The sequence below is a fragment of the Neolamprologus multifasciatus genome, chromosome 16 (genome assembly GCF_963576455.1).
Source record: "Neolamprologus multifasciatus chromosome 16, fNeoMul1.2, whole genome shotgun sequence".
NCBI classification, from domain to species: Eukaryota; Metazoa; Chordata; class Actinopteri; order Cichliformes; family Cichlidae; genus Neolamprologus; species Neolamprologus multifasciatus.
This window is the reverse complement of record NC_140454.1, coordinates 23,865,341-23,878,003: the sequence shown is the minus strand read 5'-3', so window position 1 is coordinate 23,878,003 and position 12,663 is coordinate 23,865,341. Positions and strand designations below refer to the sequence as shown.

The following is a 12,663-nucleotide window of genomic DNA, read 5'->3' as shown; positions in this document are numbered from 1 at the left end:
TTATATAATATATATTACATGTCAGACTCAACCAAATAAAAAGAGTAAAACGTGGCTTAAATAATAACAATTACCCACATTTATGACAATAATCTTTTTTTTTTTTAGAATTCCTAATCTAATCCTTAGCATGCTGCATCATCAGACAATACATTTTTACAGCTTATTAAGTGCATCTTTAATCACAGAGAGGAATTAGGTTAGAAATTCATAATTAAAAGAGAAGTGAGAAATGTCATTAATTAAAATAATACCTGTTATTTCAATAGGAAGAATGCAGAATGGGACTTAGTACCACTGTACAGGTGTTATTCACATATAGGTAGATATTACTTCTTCTTCTTGCAGCTGTTCCCTTTAGGGGTCGCCATAGGGCATCATCTGCCTTCACTTCACCCTTTTCCATACCAACTTTCTCCGTCCAGTATATCCAGTATCCCTCTTCTGCACATGTCAAATTCTGATGGTCAAATTCTGACCATCACGGTCAACCACATTGAAAATCTTAACATATTTAGCTGTGCCACCTCCAGCTTTCCCTCCTGTCTTTTTGTCAGTGTAACAGTCTTCAAACTATACCTCACATGGTACAGCTGCTTGGGAAGCACAAGTCAGTGTATTCCTTGCTCCTGTCCCAAGCCCAGATGAATTATCCAGATGGAGATTGCATGAGAAAGGGCATCTGGCATAAAATATGCACAGTACCAAAATACTAGAAGTAAAGTAACTAAACTTAATTCAGCCTTTATGGTGTATACTCGTGCTTTTCGTACTACGACATGCCAAATTTACTTGTAGTTTTGAAATTAAAAAAACTCTCAAAAAAGATATTTTAGGTAGTATAAGATAAATGGTCCCTACTTAGCACCTTTTAACAACTTAGTGTTCCATAAAGCGCTATCAATGTTGCTCTCTCACATACACAGGCAGGCAATGTTTCTTGTATTGCTGTTCAATAAAATACTGCTAATAACATTAACATCAGAAAAGCCCATAGAGGGTCAGGCGCAGTATGTTCATATCCTCATTAGTGGGCAAATTCACTAATCCAAAGCCCCTGAAAATAGTTCTTTTTTTGCTTAGGTATAGGATATGAAAGTAGAGTATATTATACCTGGTCTCTGCCTTATTCCTGCACTGGTATTCCCTATATAATAAAGCAATAAAGCAGCTGTTATGCTGCAGCTATAGTTAGAAGATACGTAGCAAGCTCTGTTCATAACCAACAGATGTGGCCTTTGTCTTTTTGTGAAAAGCACTTCAAATGCCTTTGTCTGTATGGACATGGGGCACGTTATTGCAGCCTACAAGTCTACAAGTTTTATGTGGGAAACTGTTGAAATAAATTGGGCAAACCTGTTGCGACAGGTTCTGTTTGAGGAAAATGCTATAGTGCGTGTAAGTGAATACAACTGGCAGGACTGACAATTGGAATGCCCTGATGTTCTACTGGGACACCCACTTGCAGTGTAACATAGTCCATCTGGCAGGAATTCTAGCTTTATCAGCTCTCCCAGTGAGACAGTGCAACTCCTCACTGACTGACACACACGCACACACACACACACACACACACACATAAATGGAACATAAATGCATGTAATTTTGAAGAAACAAGTGCGAAAAGATGCCATTTAAACATGTTCTTTCCTATGCTTAGGCAACATTTAAACATGGTCTTCATCATGACATGAACAGTGTGAAGTAAATACATTGTCCACAAACATTTGAGACAGAGAGAACGTGCACATCAATGCTTATTTCTAATTACTTTTATTTGTTTGACCGATGAGACTAAGTGAGCAGTATTTTCAGATTCATGAATCTTGTTGCTGTAGCATTGAAAGACAGTACTAACCAATCAGAGTGTCTTTCTTCTTGCCACAAGGGGGCACCATCAAATCAAAATATGGAAAATATCCACTCTATTCACATTAAACAGTAAGCAGACTGATGTAATATAGCATAATAACATTAATTTACACATACAGCTTATCATTGGTATTCCTGCTACCATTTTCTCCATACATACAGGGAATATGGTGATACACTCTCCTTAAACAATTACTTAACTCGGAGAAGAACAGGAACAAAATTTCAGCTGTGGACCATTTATTATTGATTATTTAGGCAGTGAAAAACAAAGGAAGTAACAGCAGACTGGTCATACTGTCAGAGATCTATATAAGTTTATGGAATGCCTTATATTATCTCATTGGTATACAGTACACCCTCACACTTGACTCATCTACATCCATCAAGATATCATGTGCCCTCTTGAAACCAATAAAGAAATAGTAGTTCTATTCCAAGTACTTGAGTGGGAGTAGTGTAATGAGGATTTCTCCACCAGTGACTCTCACCTTCAATTAATCTAATGCTAGCTATGGTGTGGGAATGAAGCTAGATGGGGTGTTGGTTCCACTAGATAAAGAATATATAAATACCATAGGAAATAATCAAATGATGTAAAAAAAAATCAATAAAAAAAAATCAATAAAAGTGGCAGTGCTTTGTATAACCTGTAACAGTAGACCTTTTCAAAAGTCTTAGGGTCAAGTTTATGTTGGTACCCCAGTATTTTGTTGTTATTTATGGTATGACTTAGCCCTAGATATTTTTCTTTATATTAATTACATTTTAAGCTGTTAATTGTAAACATTTAAAATATTATATGTTACGTTCAGGCATTGAAATCTTATGAAAGTTAGACCATATCTTCCCATGTCTTTTTAGACTGTCAAATAAATGAAGCCAGTACCTGTACGATTAACTTACAAGAAGGTCAAACCATCTATCAATGGAGGTTTAATATTTTGGAATGTTTTGCAGGGCTAAATATATACTAGTTCTGCTAACAATCATTGCAACAGTCAGAAAAAAAGTCACCTTTCATAACATCACAGCCACAAAAAGCAACAACTTGGTATACTGTGGTATTTTACACATGTTTGATATTTAAGCCAGCAGCGTGGACTCGGCAGAAGGGAGGTCATTAGATGAAACAGACATAATGGTCAGCTATTTCAAGACCTATAAATGGGGCTGATCACTAATGCTCAGAACTCAGGCCTCAAAAAAGGTCAGTGATGGCACATTTTCTCAGTGTCCCTTTACATACTCCAATTAACATCAATGAGGTCTCAGGCTCTTCTATAAATAGTAGGACTTGATTTTCAATTGGGAACTCACACCATCTCATTGCTGAGTCGGTGCCATTTAGGCTGCTGAAGTGGCTGCTGAAGTTTCTTTTCCAGTATCAATCCCTTTGCTCTTTTAAATTATTCTTTTTCAGACATAATAACTCAGTTATTCAGTCAGTATTTTTGACCTGAAGCCATTAATTTTGTTTCCTCTCATATATAGATGGTGTACAGGTTTGATCATGCATAAATAATTATCAGAGGTAATGACTGCACCTCACAAGTTTTTGGAAGGCTTTTTTGAAGTCTTCATTGAAGATGGTGTAGATCAGGGGGTTGATCAGAGAATTAAGGTAGCCCAACCATGTCAGGAAGTCAGCCATTTCCCCTGAAGTACTGCAAGAACCGCAGGTGTTGACAATCAATTCCTTGACAAAAAACGGCAACCAACAGACGACAAAGGCCCCTATTATCAACCCCAACGTGGATGCTGCTTTGCGCTCTCGTGAGCCCGAGATTCGAGGTCCTTGGTATAACTGACTACGACGTGATTCACTGCGTGACTCGTGCCGTCGTGACTTGCACTTAAAGGCCTTTACAGACACACGGACCCGTTCACGTGGAGTTTCCTCTGTTGAGGGTTCAGAGAAAGACTTTTCCGGTGGGCTTACAGGCTCAGGACTTCGAGGCCCGCCATCGGCATCACCATCTCCAGCAGGATAGGTAGAGGGGATCATGCTGCCATTGGTCATGCATGAGTGACGGCTAGCCCGGCTAGCCTCCCTCCGCATATATAGGGTCTGAGCGGCCAGGTAGATTTTATAGTAGAGGATGAGGATGAGCAGCAGTGGAATATAAAATGCTCCGAGTGTTGAATAAAGGGTGAAGGCCATGTGAGGATGGATGATGATGCACTCATTTTCATGGTCATTATTGCCACTGTAGTGTTGCCACAGTAGAGGAGGGAGTGAGATGAGGATGGACAGGAGCCACACCACTGCCACCATTGCACCAGCTCTGGCTCCTGTACGTTTGCGAGAGTACTCCACTGCGTCTGTGATAGCCCGGTAACGGTCAATGGCGATTGCAGCAAGATGCAGAATGGAGCATGTGCAACAGGTGACATCCACACTTAACCAGAAGGTACACACCACCTGACCCATGACCCAGCTCTTCTTTTGGATGTAGATGATACTGAAGGGCATGACCAGCACAGCCACCAATAAGTCGGTCACTGCTAATGAGCAGATGAGGTAGTTGGCTGGGTGGTGCAACTTGCGAGTGACTGCAATAGCTGTTATCACCAGGCAGTTGAAAAATGTAGTGAGGATGGCCAGCACAGACAGAGTTATAGTAAGCAGGATTTCACTAGGGGGAAGTTCAGTGGTCTCCAGTGAGTCATTCCTGCTAACGTTACTTGTGGCAAACACCCCTTCAGTGTAATTGGGGAAATCCATTCTGCAAGCAAAGAGAAAATGAAGAGAGTGAGACATCAAAGGGGCTTAGGAGAAATTGTATTTTACTAAATTCCTTTTCAAGAAAGGCTGCACAAGTCTAAATTTATTTTTTGCCTGCATGTATTAATTGTTATTAAGCGAAGGGCTACATAGTGCATCAAGCGATAGGAGTTTAAAGACTTATTATTTCACCTCTTATTTTTCTTTTGAACTATCAGTCAATTTTCTCGCCCTTTGGACTTCATAAATTAAAGATGTCAAAATGAATTAAGTCTTTTCTTTCTTTTAATTAAAAATATGCTTTTAAAGTCTGCTAGGGTCTTGAAACATTACTTGGCTGAGAAAGCTTGGAGAAACAGCTGCCTTGCCCACAAAAGTCTGGCCAAATCCTTCATTACATATATATTACTCCAGTCCTACCTGTCTATGCTGTAACGTGTTGCATCCAGGTGGTTCACTGTGCAGCAGACAGTCTGCTCTGATCTGTCTAACCTGGCAGACCTGGTATCACATCACTTCTGTCAGTCATCAACTCATCAACACCTGGGACACAAGGAGAGGGAAATGGAAATGTGAAAAAGGTGAATATTGAGAGAGAGAGAAAAAGACCCCAAAAAAGTAGAGATGCATTTCAAAACACTGCATTTTTTTTGCACTTTTTAAAAGTACAGTGAATTACACTTTAACATAATCATCTACAAAATATCTGTAGGTTCTCAGTCATCCAGGATACAGTAGTTCTCAGTACCTAACAATCAATTCCTAAGCATTTCAACCCCCCATTTACATCTTTCCTATCTTAATAGCTCACATGATGGTGGAATGGAACAATAATGATGATGGGAATGACCCACATTTTTTTCACAACTTGGCTCATGTGGCAATTCACGCGATTAATACTAGGTCAGAAACTCTCAGGACCCCCTCTAAGGGAACACCCCGGACTAGGGTTTAAATACCTGCGACTCTAGGCTATTTGTTTTAACACTGAACAAGCCTCATGGATAATAAGCGAACCTTCACAAACCTAAAAAAATTAAGTTGCCTTCTGTAACGATGGACCCAAGAAACATACGCTGGAGCGAATATGATGACAGCAGAACTTTTATTTAATACTGTGGTTCGTTTACTGGGACACAGACACTCCTGCTCTCTCTCTGCTGTCACGTCCGCTCTCCCCCTCCGACTGTCACTGCCAACATATAAAGAGACACAATCACTGTCAGATCCCAGCACACCTGTTCACCCCGCCCCTGCACCGCCCCAGGAGCTCACTGCGTCACCCCTCCTCTGCAGTTGGCCAGAGACCACACCCACGCCACACCTTCTTATCAAGCACTCATAATCATGTACAAACATGCAACAATGGTACCACCAATGATTACTACAGTAGTTTGGTTCAGTTCATTGGTTGTTAATATGATTAATTTATGTTTCATGTTATGATTTGTTAGTTTATATGTTGTTATCAAGGCTTTTTAAAATTTATGTGATTAAAAAGTTTTCTAAAACATAACAAAGCACCAGCAGCATAATCAGAGAGTTGTAACCAAGATCAGCAACTTCAGTCCAAATGGAGCCCTATTTGCAGGTTTGTACCCAATGTGTAATGGTCTGCCATTAATTTAGCAACAGCCACTGTGATTAAATTAAAAAGCATAGATTTGGCTGCCATTGCAGCTCTACTTCACCACTTGCTCAATATCCTGAAGACGAGAGTGGAAACTGTTGCTATAGAAACACAAGAAGTACAGTACTTTCACTTAATGTGGTAATCAGCAGAGGCAGCCAAACTCTGACTGTCAGGTCTCTATTGAGACTGTTCGATTCCCAGGCGGTATGTCCGGGGCTCTGTGGGTGGGTGAGTGGGGTGGCAAGACTATATAACAAGTAAATGAGATAAGAGATTTCAGTTCACAATACCTCAGTCTTACTGACTTAGCACAAAATACTTTCAAATGTGTCTTTACTTTGTCCATAGTTAGCTCTTACTGGTGCCATACTGTAATATAATCTAGGTGAAATCCCCATAAAGATATAATATGTAGGTGAAATTCACTAAGAACAGTGCAGAGGCAGGCTTGTGCGATGAGTATTCTTCAACTGCAGCATCCTCCAAGGTGTGGGCACTGGCATCCCTTAGTCAGACTGTGCCACTGCTGCTTAGTGTTATTGTTTTACTGCATAAGATAAGTACAGGTTTCTATTGATAAAGCACACTGATATTGATAAAGCAGATTTTAAAAAAGACTTCTCTTCTTAATTCCTATGGAAGCATTAAGAGTATTCTTAATTTTTCACAGGACTGCGTAGGGTCTTGGGGAAACATTCTTATTCACATGACTGTATATTTTTTTTAACGGTGGTCTAAAAACTCACTTGGATCGCAGCTGGTATAATCCCATTACAAGATGGTCTCTACTTCCTTCACACCTTTGATATCAGTCTTTAATGGCAATGAAATTGCCTTCCTCTGCTTAATGATGCAATTGTACACTCCTTCCCATTTACCCACGGATGAGTTTGCAAGAAACCCTAACAGTACTTAATATGCAGATTACTCAGTTAGATAAATGATAATTACCACTGCACTTCTGTCGCACAGTGTTACAGCCCTGCCATATTTTCAGCTGTGCATCTGAAAATAGTTTATTTTTTCAGTGTCTGTGCAAAAATGTATATTTAGACATACAGTATGGGCATCTCTGTGTGCATGCACAATGGTTGACGTATGCAAAAACAGTGTCAGCCAGTTATTATATGCAGCAAAGAAAACATCTGCTTTTGCCTTGAAATGTTCTATAAGACGGGCTTTCAGTCCGAGGTCATCTGAAGATAAGCTCCAGTGAGCCAGCATGAATCTAGTCTGATCGGCTTTGTTAAAAAAAAATAAAAATACCAGTCCCTTTGCTTGAATTTGGCAAACTGTAGAAACAGCAAACTGCAGAAAGAACTTAATTTACTGTATCACAGCCACATTGTTTCAAAATTACATTTTAATCCATTTTTTGCCCTGTTGCTCCATTATTTTCATTATTTACTTTCTGTCTATACATTATGAATAATTTGCGATACGATATAAGAGACCCAAACACTGCAAAGTTACTTTTAATGATCTCTACATTTGCTAATATTGGACGATTTACACAACACCCAATTATTATATAAAACTGTGCTCCAAGATTATTGTACTCTTGCAGTCTACTACATTTAGGATATAGATTGCTTTGTCACCTCGAGGCTGACAAAGCAGAAACGCGCTAAAATCGTTCTCGAACTTTCACAGATGATGTCATAGAGATCAGTATAATCCAATCTTAACCAGAGTCTTTCAGTAATACTTAAAGACATACAGTAAAAGCATTTACAAACCAAAACGGTCAGTGCAGTATACTATATGTATACACACAAACATCAAATTTTAAGGATGGCAATCAGTGAAAAAGGTGTCATTCCTCTGACATTCAATCCTTCTCTTCTCACTCTCTCTCTGTTTTCTTCTTACAGCTTCATGGAAGCTGCATTTACCATGTGGTTTACAATCTCTAAAACACAGTTTGGCCCAGGCTGGACATCAAGCTGCCAAGCGTTGTTGTGAAGGATGAGAGTTGTGAAAAAACAGATTGTGTGACTGACAGCTCTGGAAAGATGCTAAATAAATCAGTATGAGGGCAGAGCAGTATCTGTCTGTTTATTTATTTTCTTGTGCTGTATCTGTTTAATTTTGGGGTTGAGGTAAATGACAGAGTTAGCCAGAAGTAACGCTGCAAAGAAAACTGTTTAAGGAGATTAATTACTGCTTTTATTGCTGTTTGTTTACTTGTTTCTAAGTTGAATAAAAGTAAAATTAAAAGATTAATTCTGCATTCTGGGACAGAAAAATACTTTCCACTACAACATTATAATGATAAAGTAACTTACTAAGGTGTGGGACGGGGCTATCCTGGCAGACATTGGACAGCATTGCTGGACACAGCCCGTATAGCTTAGGGCATTGAACTAAACTAAACAGCTCTAGCCTTATTTTTAATCAAGGGACGAGACTTTTTTTATTTAGATAAAAGAATACCAGTAAAAAATAGTGTAACATTCAGGATAACAATGACAAAGACTAAAGGACATTTTGTGCCAGCTACTAATGTGATCTAATTCATTGATTTTTTTATTTTTATTTTTTTTTGAGTACATTAAACTACTGTCATCTCTATTTTACAGCAGTGTTCTCGCTCACTGACCTGTGTCCTCCATGTGTCTCGTGGGTTTCTGTACACAAGCGGATACACACCATGTCACCGGCAGCTTTCCCTACCTGCTTCATGGAGATAGATGTATTACCTGGCAAGATGCCCACTGAGGACTTAATTTGATGGAACTGGTTCAGCACTCACCAGAGGCAAATATAGCTGCTGTAGTGCATTTGTTGCTGTTGTTTTCATTTCATTTGGCAGGTAATGCAATATTGGTTATTTGGTGTTCACTGTTACAGATCACCTCCAGCCATTTTTTTTAGAAACACAAACAAAATACACTGCTAGGTACAATAATTTGTGCTATTACCATGTTAAAGTACCTCATATATCTACTCCTTCTCCTTCATTGGACAATTCATGAACATATGACCTTGCAAATATAATTCACACACTCACATCTAAGTGTATGTGTGAATATATATGTGATATGTGAAATATATTATGTGATCAGTGTATAGCAGGTTCAACTTCTGAAGTGTTGGCTTGGAAGTTAAAGTGTATATTATGGACTTCCTTTTATGTATACATTTTAGAATAACCCTAAAATACTTTATTGAGCATCCATATCAAGTAAACATGGCAGCTTGGGGCCCATGTGGGGCCACTCGGTCTGCACACAGACAGTTAAATGTACTGCACATTCTAGCCCTACAATGGGGGGCGCAGGCATGCTCCAAATTTCACAATTTGTTACCTACAGACTTTCCTTATAGGAACCCAAACAGGCAAAACTAGTTGTAGACTAGCCCCTACTTAGGCCATATACACTCTCTGCCCTAAAGGGGAAGATTGCTACCTAATCATAGGAACCTGAAGAAGTATTTACGCAATAATACAGGTTTATTATATCTGTAGCAATAAATGCCAACATTGTCTGCACTTAGTAAAAATGAATGTGTCATTTCTACCTGTATCTGTCAGTTACAGTTTATTGTGAATGAAGGTAATCCATTTCAGGAGATTCAGTCCCTTTGAAGACAACATGGCTAGTAGCACGTTTGATTGGGGGTGAAGAAAGTGCACAACAAATGTTTAAAATGTTTCTAATATCTTCCGCACACAAAGATACTACAAAACAACTACACAAACATCTGAGCGTGGGGGAGCGACACAAGGCCTCATGACAATTTACAGCATTTTCCTGTCAGCATCACTGAACATCCTGGCAACACAACCCTGTCTGCCCAACCCTCCTCCTTGGTGTCCTTATCCGAACGCTACTGAAGGAGGCAATTAGGTGAGTACAGTGTAATATGACATACCTAAATTGAGCACTTCATTAATACAATGACAGGAAGTAAACAGGAGAGCAAGTGGGGGATAATACTTCTTTTCCTAGATTTAATGTCAGAAACTGAAGACTGACGCTACTATTTACTTCAGAGAAATCTAAACCTAATGGAGGCTTTGTTAGGTACACCTGTTCAACTGCTCATTGATCAACTAATCACATGGCATCGACATTTTGGTATGTAGATATGCTCAAGACGACCTGCAGAAGGTCAAATTGAGAATCAAAATGAGGAAGAATGGGGATTTGAACATGGCATGGTTGTTGGTGTTAGTGCCAGTAGCGCTGCTCTGAGCATTTCAGAAAGTGCTAATCCACTAGGATTTTTTCCACACAACCATCTCTATAGTTCGCAGAGAATGGTGCAAAAAAAAAAAGAGATAATGTCCTGTGAGCTGCAGGCCAAAATGCCTTATTGACACCAGAGGTCGGAAAAGAATGGCCTGTCTGCTCCAAGATGACAGGAAGGCAACTGTAGCTCATTGTTAAAACCAAAATATGCATAACATACAACACATCCACCCTCGAAGCAGATTTAATTCAGCAGAAGACAACACTGGGTGGCACACATTACTATTGAGAACACAAAGCCTGAGGCTAAAATTTACATAGATTCACTAAAACTTTACAATGTAAGACAGAAGAAATGTTGTCTGTTCTAATGTATCATGTGAAATTTGAATCTTAGAGTCAGAATTTAAGACAAAAGCATGGATCCATCCTTCCTTGAATCAGTGGTTTAGGTTTGTGGTGGTGGAACGATGTGGGCAACATTTTCTTGCCACACTTCCTTCATACCAACTGAGTATCAGTTAAATGCTACAGTCTACAGTTTTGTTGCTGACTGACGATATGCACGCCTTATTCTCCACATCATACCCATCTTCCAATGGCTGCTCTCAGCAGGAAAACATGTGCAATTTCACAAAACTTAAATAAACTCAAAAGTTTTTTTTGTTCCACCATCAACAGATCAGAAATCTAAAAGAGCAACTTTGGGATGTGGTAGAACAGATTTGCATCGTGGATGTGGAGCCAATAAATCTGCAGCAACCGTGTGATGCTATGATGTCAATGTGCACCAAGATCTTTGAGGAAAGTTTCCAGCACCTTGTTGAATATGTGCCCCAAAGGATTAATACATTTCTGAAGACAAACAGACATCCAGCACAGTGCTGGTGAGGTTCTAATGAAGTGGCCAGTGAGTGGATTTGCCTACAGCTACTGCCAGGAAACAAGAGTGCTTATCTCTCATCAATTTACAGCTGAAGAGCCAAATGTTATTTGAGCTGATGAGAGCATTGATTGAAAAAGTAAACATTACTGGTGAGTAGTTACAACAAAAAAGGTCTTATTCTTATTCTTATTCTTATTTCACTTATCACGCAAGATTAGAAAACTCTCAAAGAATATGCAAGCAGTTAAACATTTTTTTCTGGTTTAATTGGAAGTGGAGTGGAAAGTACAGCACTGCAATTGTGATTGTTAATGTGTTGCCAACTGATGACTGAAGTGTGGTAACTTTCGTCTCACCAGCTGTTGATCCTAAACATGATATGTGCTGATTATATTTACAAACTGCAGAAGACTTAGTACTACTTGGCTTCTTTGTACATTTAAAAAACATATGTTATTATGATATTTTATTGCAGTACACAATTTTAAAATTTATGTGACTTAAATGACTTTTTTTTAGTTATTTAAGCTTTGAAAAAAATATTTTAAATGAAAGGCCAGATAAATTTAAAGTTAGTCAGCATGGTTAATAGGGCTGTTCGATATAACAATATATATCGGATGACGATATAAAACGTCTATCGTTTCATATTACGCAACCGTTTGTTTCGTGGTGTTGCAAAATAAACTGTTTACGGCAATATTTTTCATCGCTTTGATGGTCACTGTAGAATTTTTTGAAGTTCTCTCTTTTTCTTATATTTAATATAACCACAGTACGGATGGACAAGCGACTGTTTTTATGCGTTGTCGTTAGCAACAATGACGGTAAATCCATTGCGTGGCTCCGCCGTCCGCATCTTTATTTTCCACATAAACCTTTCACAATAGATTCTGTTGAGATTTTTCAAAATAAACTGAATCATGTGAAATAGTATGCAGAGTGTTTACGGATGAGAAGCTAAAAAGAGCCATCAGGTGCTAACCCCCCCCCCACCCCCCCCCCCCCCCCCCCCTTAGAACAGGCTTTTTTCTGCAGCACGCTGTGAAATGAATACTCACTATGTAACTATGTAACACTAAACTCCAGGTACAAGACGCCCAGCTGAAAACACTTCACGCAAGGCGAGTTGCCCAAGATTCACCGAATTTACAGAAAATTTATTTATTTTTTTGTCATTATATATTGTTGTCGGGACGATAAATGTTGCACAGTCCTAATGGTTAAAGAGGTTAAACACATTTTGTTTGTGTTTAAGTTTACAGCCACAGTTAATCCGTCTACAATTTCACCACCTCAGTTCCTGCCTATACCCTTGAGTAAAACACCATGTAAGGCTTTTATT

The 12,663-nt window shown here is 39.0% G+C and overlaps 1 protein-coding gene across 1 annotated transcript in view; it reads right to left on the bottom strand.

Moving 5' to 3' along the window:
- Positions 1-4: 4 nt before the first annotated feature.
- htr1fa (5-hydroxytryptamine (serotonin) receptor 1Fa) overlaps positions 5-12,663 on the bottom strand; it is a 33,908-nt gene continuing 21,249 nt past the window's right edge. Inside the window, exons 2-3 of the mRNA XM_085135565.1 lie at positions 5,021-5,143; positions 5-4,601 (exon numbers count right to left, since the gene is read on the bottom strand). Coding sequence (XP_084991691.1) covers positions 3,401-4,600 — 1,200 coding nt within the window. The 5' untranslated portion in view covers position 4,601; positions 5,021-5,143 and the 3' untranslated portion in view covers positions 5-3,400. The remainder of the gene's footprint in view (positions 4,602-5,020; positions 5,144-12,663) is intronic.